A 10,101-nucleotide genomic window follows, 5' to 3' on the forward strand; every position below is an offset into this window, starting at 1 on the left:
AGTGTCAATTGAGAACTTGAGCACCACTATGATGATTGCTGATCCATTGACAAAAGCCTTACAGTGCAAAATATTCAAAGAACATGTTCTTAGAATGGGGCTTGTGAGCAAGTCATAAAGAATATGGTGATGCATGTTTATGTGGATGGTATTATTGACATTTTACTTAATTAAAGTTATATGTTTCTGCTATCCTGTTTACATTTATGTTTATGCATATTATGGTTGAATGTAATAATAGGATTGTCTTGACAAGACAAATTACAAGGGTCATTATGGACTATGTTAGGAAAGACTAACAATGTTGTGGTACATAGAAGGGAGTATGACATTGATGAAATACAACCGCTATGACTCACATTGATAGTTGGACTTAATATAGTATTATTGTGATTATTGGACTTATTGGCTTATTTTTAAAACATGGCCATGTATAAAATGCTTTTCAAAATTTCTTGGAATCCAATTAGGTAAAATTGTTTTCAAACAAATTTTGTTTTGTTTGTTTTGATTTTGTATCTCTTTTATATCTTATCAATTAATGGGCCAAGTGAGTAAATGTTAGAATATGTGGCCCTTTTATAATTGAATAAGATATATAATAGAATAACTAATTGGGTTTCGTTCAGATATTTTAACCAATAGACTAAGTCCACTACGGAACGATTTTTCGAAGATATCCTAAATGGGAGGAAATCTTGAATTCAGTTATTCTCCTCGACTCTCCCCCCAAAACCCTCTCTCCCCAAATCCATCAATTTGTGTGTGGGTCCTGTGAAAGGATAGGAAGAGAAGAGAAAGAGTCTACTCTCCATACAGACAAGACGGAGCCTGCAGCAATCTTGGATTAAAGATGGTGCTTAGCAGATCTACGGAATCTCTGAACATATGACATCAAAAGGTACGCATCGTATAATTAGATCTATGCATTGATTTCAATCCTGGCATTTAGGTTATTTCCGCAATAATGACATAGCATAATTACAGCTTACAAACCATTCTTTGAAACCAGTGTCTATTGTGTTTCATTTGGTTGTTGGATCGATCTGAGCACAAATATTCCTAATGGCATTATGCAAAAGTGCTCCCTCGACAGACATTGTGGGTTCCTCCCCTCGAGAGATGAGTTAAGCTGAACTATAATGGTTCTGTAAGAAACAATCACACCAAGGAATCATACTTTTGGTCTTGTGTGTACTGACTGTAGATTTCTGGATCGAGGGACCATGGTGTGCTACATGGGGTGCAAGAGGTGGTAGTTAGCTGGTTTTACTTGTATGCATGCTGAATCTTGACTCGTTGATTCTTACCAGAGTTTTGCAAAGGAAATCTTCTATTTCTTGGATTGTTCGCAAAGGAAATCTTCTTCTATTCCTATGATTTCTCATGTATTTAATGAATAAAATGAAGTTGATCAATTGGTTGACTACATATGTTGGGGAGAGAAAGTCTGTAGGTTTTCTGAGAGGGGAGTGACCCTCTCGTTTATATTTTTTGTTATGCTTCGATACCAGGAGATAATTTATTTCTTTCTAATTTAGTAATAACATTTTCCTTTTTAGTAAAAAAATATTACTCATGATGATCTCATTTAATTATTATCGATTTAAAGTGAGTCTCTTAGATCGCAATCTATAAAACTAAAATTGAGGTATACTTGATTGGTATTAGAAATATTTTTAAAATAAAAATATTTCAAATAATATATTTTCCTTCAACTCATGGTGATGATATGTTAGGCTTTTTTGACTAGACTCTGTAGGTTAAAGTCTAATTGATCCGAAATACTATTCATCATATCAATATATATTAATAAATGAATGAATATGTATATATAAACAAAATTTCATGATCAAAAGTCAAATAAATAGAATTAAAAGCAGAAGAACAAAACAACCTATGATTTTATAACATCACTTATAACATAATATATTAAACTTACTGATTAGTAGACGAAAAGACTGGCAAATATATTCTCCGACTAATTATTGCTTATATTTCATTTCATCTTCGTTATCGTTTGTACAATATTATACCGAATCAAGGTTGCCTCTTCTGCTCCCCCCTCCATGGATTGCAGTAGATGGAGTCACCTATTCTCGTTTGCTTTCGCTGTGCAACAAAGTCTCCTGAGAGACAGAAGACAAAGCGAACTACTTTAAAGTCCTCTGAGGACTTTGTTCCAACACGAAGGTCAGATGCCAAAAGAATTCCCTTGTGGTGAAGGCCAAGAGAACTACTTAACGAGAGCCATGTACCTGAGAGAAACTCGATCGATCGATCTCTTATTCCATGGAAGAAAAGATTTTGAGAAGTAGGTGTGGAAGCTTCGATAAATTATCCTGGATTATGTTAAAAGTTTAGGTCAAGTGTCAGTTTCATCATCAGCCAAATTAGAACACAACAGAACTCAAAGAAAAAGCTAGTGGAGGTCTTCATGCGTTGGATTGGAATAGACAAAATGGCCATCTCATTGCTGTTTCTTCATTTTGGAGAGATCTTTTTGTTTTGTTCTTGGAGCTCTCCAATTGGAAATTTTGAGGTGCTTCGGGTTTAATATCAGTCGATCACATAATTATTATTAATCATCATCGTCTTCCACCCATCGACATTGATTACTACGACCAACACCTGTCTTTGTCATCTCTCTACTTACCATCATCGCGGATAATAATTCATTTCATTTCATTTCATTATTCTTGTTGTCACTATTAATCATCGTCGGTTGTTGTGCCAACGTTGAAACTTAATCATCATCAATCGATCTATTCTTGCAATCAGAATCATTTTCTGGTATTGTTGATTCTCTTTGTGGCAACCAAATCGCTAATTGTTTATATAAACAATACGGTGTTTTGATCTGAAAAAACGAAAATTAATACACAACCTCTTGAGGTACTAATTCGATAATGGAGGCTCCGAGGCAGAAACTAAACAAGGTTGGTGCATGCACCTGACCTGGCTTCGTTTCCATTGGTTTGGTAGGATATTATTGTATGGTTCTCGAGAGTTGACCTCAACATTTCTATTAACTCGGATGCATCCACGTATCAACCTCAAAAAGAAACGTCCTAGCAAACCCAAGACAGTGATTAAATATTGTTCCTGCGAATCTGGCAGACTTGTTTGACCGATTTATAAAGAACGTTTAGCTTCCTTCATCGATTTGTAGATTAATATTATTTTAATTAGCCAATAATTTCGAGGCATTCTCGTCACCAAGACTTTTTCCAATGGGGGCATGTCATGTCAATCCCCAAATCCCGAGTAACACGTTGATGTGACGCATCGTCCGTGGCTTGGATTAGGTCTAACTAATAGTTTTGGTCTCATCGAATCGGTCCAAGTTACGAACCACACACCGATTCGACTTACTACTTGAGCTCCTTATGGTAGTATGAGTGAGCCACATGCATATCAATATAATTTTGACTTTGCTATTTAGTAACATGACACTAATTTTTCTTCTTTCTTTTACACCAATTAAAACTTAGCTCGTATCTAGTATCGAATTAATCGGATCAGAGTCATAATTTGTTTGTGGCGTGTGAGAAATGCCAATGTGGACCGAGCCCGGTCGTGGGGCCCTCCTTGGTAGGTCACCAATGAACGCCGGCAGCAGTCTAATCAAGCCGTCTGTTTGGGCGCGGCAAAGCGAGTCTGGACCGAATCAGATTCACATGGCACGGGCCCAATCGCTTCGCTAACGCAGATTAAGGACCCGACATGGGAGCCTGTTTGGGGAAGCATGGACTTGGGGTGCACTCGTCGACGTTGAGAGCTCAACCAACGTGGAGACACCGACGCGATACCCACAGCATCCGTTGCCAATGAGCGAATCCTTCATGGAGTCTTCCCCGTTCTTTCCAGCTATAAACCGATCGCCAGTGCTTCCGTGGAGGAAGACGCGCTCCTGCTTGTCTGCCCCAGCCACTGCCATGAAGTCTTCCTCCCCCGCCGCCTCCGTCTTCGGCGGCAACCCGGCGGACGCCATCACCCGCCGCTGCCTCGCCCCGCTCCCCTTCCTCATGGTCGTCGCCCTCTCTCTCATCCTGCTCTACCGCGCAACCACGCCCGCGTTGCCCTTCCCCCAGTCGTCCCTCCGCGTAGACCAAGCGCCTACCGTCGTCTCTTCCGAGCCGCCGCCGAGCTCCTCTCCTCCCCCGGTGAGTCCGTGAAGTACTTTTACTAGCTAGGAAAAAGAAGGAGGAGAAGAAGAAAGATCCCTGGAGCATGAGTATCGTGGTCTCGTTGTGGTGGTTGCAGCAGGAAGGGCAGGACGAGAGGCTGGAGAGAGTGCTGAGGGAGGCGGCCACCGAGGACAAGACGGTGATACTGACCTCCCTGAACGGCTTCTGGTCGGCTCCCGGATCGGTGCTGGATCTGTTCCTCGAGAGCTTCCGCATCGGCGACGGCACGCGCGAGCTGCTGAACCACCTGGTGATCGTCGCGGTGGACGACAGGGCGTACGAGCGGTGCCTCGCGGTGCACCGCCACTGCTTCGATTTTAAGACCGAGGGGGTGGATTTCTCCGGCGAGAAGGTCTTCAACACGCCCGAGTACTTGGACATGATGTGGGCGAGGCTGGATTTCCTTCGCCTAGTTCTTGAGAAAGGCTACAACTTCATCTTCTCGGTGAGTCCTGCCTTCAATTAAATAAAAATCATATATAAATTTTGCTTCCTAAATAGTGATTTTGGTATATGGATTCTAAATGATATTAATGTTCTTTATGCAATATTGACTAAGATTAGCTAGTTTAAATTTTTGCATAAATATTAATGTCATTTTCATGTTTTAAAAGACGGATAGTGGAGAACAATAAGATGAATTGGGGTCAAACATAATAGGTCATTATTTCATGGCCTTTGCTACCTAATCTAGGAAAAAAATATGATTTTTTACCCCCACTTACGTCTCCCCACCGGCAAATGAGAGGCACGTCCGTCCCACATGAGCCCACGTGACATCTCCAATTTCCACGGGGGTAGGAACCATTTGAAGAATGGGAAAGTGTCGGTCTTTCCCATAAAATCATGTCGGTTGATGTTTTTTATTATTTTGAAGAATAATAAAACCATTTGAAGAATGGAAATGTTAAGAATATAATAAATAGGTCATCCATGTCTCATGGAAGGCCATAAGCTTTTTTTAAATGCACTAGTTCTGATTAAAAAGAAAAAAGATGGTATTTGAAAAAAAAAAAACTTATGAATAGAGAAATAAATAAATAAAAATTAATGGATAGTGTCTCCTCTACTAGCTTACGCTCGAAATCATATTGTTCATAAAATTAATTTCTATTTGACGTCCCCAAAAAGTCCTTTTCTGAGTTCGTCATACTAATATCATTTTATTTCATGCAATTTATGAGCTACTCTCCATAGCGTCACATTTACTATGTTTCATGACAATTAATTATTCTATATCAAATACTTGTAAAAGAAAAACCACAATTCTGGGAGCTCAACTGCAAGTCTGGTGGTATCAGATAACAGTTGCGTAGTGTGGTGAGATTAACCACCATTCTCGACAGTCATTGACATGATTTTGGTGATATGGTAACAGAGCATCTGATCAACTCCACTGCTGGTTGCATTGCAGGATGTAGATGTGATGTGGTTCCGGAATCCATTGCCATACTTCTACGCAGATGGAGATTTCCAGATTTCCTGCGACAACTTTTTGGGGGGTCCTACTAATCTCAAGAACTGGCCGAACAACGGATTCAACTACGTGAAGTCCAACCACAGAAGCATCGAGTTCTACAAGTATTGGTACTCGTCGCGATTGAGGTTCCCTGGAGTTCATGAGCAGAACGTGCTTAACATCATCAAGTACGATCCATCTGTGAGGCGAATGGGAGTGGGCATTAAGTTTCTGAGCACCGAGCGCTTCGGTGGGTTTTGCGAGCCAAGCAGAGATCTTAATAAGGTGTGCACTATGCACGCCAACTGCTGTATCGGATTAGGCAAAAAGATCGACGATTTGAGAGCGATGCTCGACGACTGGAGGAAGTTTATGTCACTGCCGCAGGACACAGAGATGAAGAGCAGGTTCTCGTGGAGCATTCCGCAAAGTTGCAGGTAAACGAGCATATTCGTTTCTTGATCGAGTGGCCTTTTGGCTAAGATCAAGTGTTATACGTTAAGCATCTTCTTGATCTCATAAGGTTTTGATGCTAGTTCTCATCAATTTATCAGATTGCTTTTCTTGAGGTGGGGAGATATCTCACTAGAAATATTTTCCTTATTGCAGGTTACCTCCGGGGTTTTTCAGTGACAAGGAACAAAAGCATCATCTGTGACATTTAACATTTTTCATTTCCTTAATTCTTTTCATACATGAACAAAGATTTCAATAATGTAATTTGGTGGGATCACAACATTGTGAAAGGAAGGAATGCAGAAGATTAGTCCTAAACATAATGAGTTAGGGAAGTTTGATATGCTTCAATGCTCAAAGTTAGTTTCAGAAATATAGATAATGTTTTTGTCAGCAACAAAGATTCTCATTGTTCAAATATATAACCTGGTATCTCACAAAAATGCAACCCCTCCATCGTGAAATAAGATTCTCAGGGCAGCAAAATCAAAGGAAATAATACTTATAAAGGCAAATTGATTTAAGTTACAGACTCATCAAATGTTATTCATAGAAACTTAAATTTCAAATCTACAAAATTTACCTACAGCCTCATTGAAAATACACCAGCCGACATGATTTATTTGGAAATGGAGGCCAAATATGTCGAGAGCCTCCATTCTTTACAGGCTACAGAATGGAAGAATGGGGAACTAAAAGTTTAGCATCAAATGTTGCCGTCCAGAGCACCCTTTAGGACATGTAGACCTTCTAAGGATATGCTCCTTCGAACTCGAGTCCTCGGGATCTCAATGGGCGGTGGCGGATCTGGAGTAAAGCAGATGACCACGACAGTTAGATTGTCACAAGTGTTCCGCTTCAGCGCTTCTCGCACAAGCTCTCTCGAGCATTTCTCAGGATCATTGTGAAGCATCAGCTCCTTCCTAGTTATCGTCACTGCACATTGACTGCTCATGACATCCCAAAGGCCATCACAGCCTATTACTAAAAACTCATCCTCTTCTGTTAGGATTGCTTCCTGTAACTCTGGTTCAGCGCTAAGGGGGCACGCAGAACCTTTGGAGCCCTTCATGTGCCAGTCACCGAGAGCCCTTGCTACAGATAGCTGACCATTAAGATATCCGTCGTAAACACTGCCACCTAGCTTCTCAATTCTAAGCCGTTCAGCATTGCAGTTAGGTTTATGGTCTCTGGAAAGTTCGATTGCTCTGCCACGCTTCCCTAATACAGCTCGGCAATCACCTGCATTAGCAATGAGCAACGACCTACAAGGGAAAGAAATTTGGAATTTATAACGTACAGGCAACTCGTCGAAGAAAATCAAGTATTCAATTAATATTAACCAGCATATAACAAATCCTAGAGGAGAGCAATAGAAATAAACAATCGAAAGATCTTGCATGTTTCTTGAACACGGAAGTTATACAACATATCAAATTATCCAAGCAAAATTTTCCACCTAAAGACTCTGTAAACTGTCAATTCTCTGACCACAAATTAAATTATGATACAGCACAAAGCATGACAGATCTAATTATGAAGTAACATGGGCAGTAAAGAGTGCCAATATCAAAGGACTTGAAAGAAAATGTCATACAGAACAATTTCATTCAGACCTTAAATATTACAGATTTGATACTGTTGATCTGTCGACATGAGATAATCACGTCTTCGGACAAACTGAAAACTTTGTTGACGATGAAGAATAAATATTAATTTCAAAAGAAAATCTACAATGATAAATTATGCGCTTCCACAGAAAATATATTGGATAACTGCCGTTACATTCAAGGCCTTATAGTGCTTACATAATGCAGTTCTCGGCTATTGAACAGTAAAATGTTCATAAAGCATTAACATTCAACTACCAACACATCAACTTCATTACATCTTACAGGATAAATACTGTTAGGAAGTAACATCAAACCTTACCTTCCCAAAATAAGGGCAGTAAGTGCTGTAGTTCCAGAAGTGCGATCAAGTGAATGGGAATCAGCAAGCGCATAATCAGCTTTAATAAATGCACTCTTTATGGCCTTCTCCACACTAGACGGGAAATGGCCGTCCTCAATTATGTACTTAAGGATATTATTTCGAACAAAATATGCTGCATCCACACCACCATGTCCATCAAAAACCTGCAAATTCAAACTGCTTAATCTCAGTGACCGCTCAGCAGATCACTAACTGTAACAGGGTCCAAAATATTGACACCATTAATTGCAATCACCAAAAAGGGGGTTACAACAGCAATATAGACCATCAAATGCTAAGAACAATATCTGAAAGATCAAGAGGTCAACAAAATGCTAAGCAGCAGAGCACATTATGGCCAAATACGAGACCATGTAACAATCACGAAATGAGAAGAATTGAACTCCACATAAGTGAATCTCACTCCATAAAAAGCACCAGGAGATGGGAAACTGGGGGAAGCTCTAAGATGTTCGACAAGATTATCTATGCAGATGTGCTCATCCTCCATGTGTGACTTGGGCCCGATCTCTGAACAGCTTCCCGACCGGAACACAGGCAAGAATCCAGTCTGCCTTTCCTGTGGAGAAATCAAAGCAAGAGTCCCCAAATCCAAACCCTGGAAAAATTAGGCAATTGGGTCATGATCATTAAAAATATGGCGATGGAATTGCCAGGTTCAAATAGACAGGCTCATAAAGGAAAAATAAAAACACACTAATCTAGCCAAACGGACCAGCCGTGCAGTGCTCACGGAATGCCGAATGACCGAGAGGTGTCGAGGGGGTTTCCTGACTCTCGCATCCTTCACGCTCTCCGAGGACTCAGGATCTTCGTTGCCACCACCGGTTGAAGATCCATTAGCCTTGCTTCCGTGCATTCCGTCCAACATCATCAATGGGGGTGAGGATTCGGTGCCGGGTAACCTGATCCCTTCCGAGCCATTAATGCAACTGTCTAGAAATAGAAGCAATGATTCAAAGTGACCTTTCAAGCGGTGGTACCGTTTCGCAATCTAGTACCTCTCCGCCACCGTGTGATATCAAATATGTAGAGATCCAATCGGAACAAAGGTAATCACCTCAGAAAAAGTTGCTCCTTTTCAAATAACAGCCCTCTAAAAATTGAACTTTCCTTTTCCAAGAAGAGGTTCTAGCTCCAAATGTCAACTGCGAAGGAATGGAAGCAAGCAATTGTGAAGCAATTAAAATCCCTCTACAATGTCAAACTTAATCAAAATCAGCAAAAAAATGTAAATAAAATCCCCTAACAGCACCAAATCTCCTAAAGAGAACCACCATAGATCGGATGCTTGCCACCGAATTCGTCGACATTATACAAAACCTAAACAAACTCAACAAAATCCCAACTTTAGCAATGGCAACACCACTTATCAACGGATCTAAGCAGGAAAACCAAGGAAATCTACAGAAATCACAACAACAGATCACGATTCTCCCTAAAAGAATAGAAAACCGTATAAGAAGGTCTTCAAGACAGACCCCAGATCAATCAATCTAAAGAACAGGTGCTTCCACGATATTCCACATGATTCATGGATCGGAGGTCATTGCCTTGTGTTCTTCTTGAACTCGACGAAGTTTTCCAGGAGCAGAAAAATGGCACAAAATAATCGGCAAAAGATAGAAGAGGGAAAGGGAAGAGGAAAAGGAGTTGGGAAAGCTTTTATATGGGTAGCATCGAGGACCGGCAATCGGAGGGTACCCGGTCGCGGCACCATCTCGATGGAAAGAGGAGGAAGGATCGGGCGAGGGACACGTGTCGACAAACAGTAGCCCCCATGGGGGTTGACTCGGATGACAGTTTTGGGGGCGACACGGATTAGGTACTGAAGATAATTCTAGACCGTCCGATTACTGTTACGTTTGGGTTTTGGACGGCAGCGGTTGCTCCAGCAATAACGTTGGCGAAATTTAATTGTCGACTCACCCACCCGTGGGGCTTGTGGTGGACCCCTTGTTCCATCATCACAATTCACACCCCTTGTGGTGGTCAAGCGGG

At 40.9% G+C, this 10,101-nt stretch overlaps 2 protein-coding genes across 7 annotated transcripts; one reads left to right on the plus strand and one right to left on the minus strand.

Annotated features, from left to right (window-relative positions):
* The first annotated feature begins 3,734 nt into the window (after window positions 1–3,734).
* On the plus strand, window positions 3,735–6,506 carry LOC103973288 (uncharacterized protein At4g15970). Its single transcript, XM_009387811.3, has 4 exons — window positions 3,735–4,166; window positions 4,267–4,635; window positions 5,605–6,086; window positions 6,259–6,506. Exons 1-4 carry the CDS (start codon window positions 3,831–3,833, stop codon window positions 6,305–6,307), a joined length of 1,236 nt encoding a protein of 411 aa, XP_009386086.2. The 5' UTR covers window positions 3,735–3,830; the 3' UTR covers window positions 6,308–6,506.
* A 74-nt stretch (window positions 6,507–6,580) lies between these two features.
* On the minus strand, window positions 6,581–9,780 carry LOC135581497 (probable protein phosphatase 2C 27). 6 transcript variants are annotated; one of them, XM_065183217.1, is made up of 6 exons: window positions 9,582–9,780; window positions 9,161–9,248; window positions 8,816–9,036; window positions 8,504–8,698; window positions 8,038–8,243; window positions 6,581–7,370 (listed from the first exon to the last, which is right to left on the minus strand). In XM_065183217.1, exons 3-6 carry the CDS (start codon window positions 8,972–8,974, stop codon window positions 6,812–6,814), a joined length of 1,119 nt encoding a protein of 372 aa, XP_065039289.1. In that variant the 5' UTR covers window positions 8,975–9,036; window positions 9,161–9,248; window positions 9,582–9,780; the 3' UTR covers window positions 6,581–6,811. The 6 variants fall into 6 exon arrangements, with proteins under 6 accessions (XP_065039289.1, XP_065039288.1, XP_065039291.1 ...); XM_065183216.1 differs by having other exon boundaries at window positions 8,816–9,032; window positions 9,582–9,779; XM_065183219.1 differs by having other exon boundaries at window positions 8,816–9,032; window positions 9,161–9,423; window positions 9,582–9,779.
* Between the last annotated feature and the right edge of the window lie 321 nt (window positions 9,781–10,101).

Source organism: Musa acuminata, chromosome BXJ1-5, assembly GCF_036884655.1.
Source record: "Musa acuminata AAA Group cultivar baxijiao chromosome BXJ1-5, Cavendish_Baxijiao_AAA, whole genome shotgun sequence".
Lineage (NCBI taxonomy): Eukaryota > Viridiplantae > Streptophyta > Magnoliopsida > Zingiberales > Musaceae > Musa > Musa acuminata.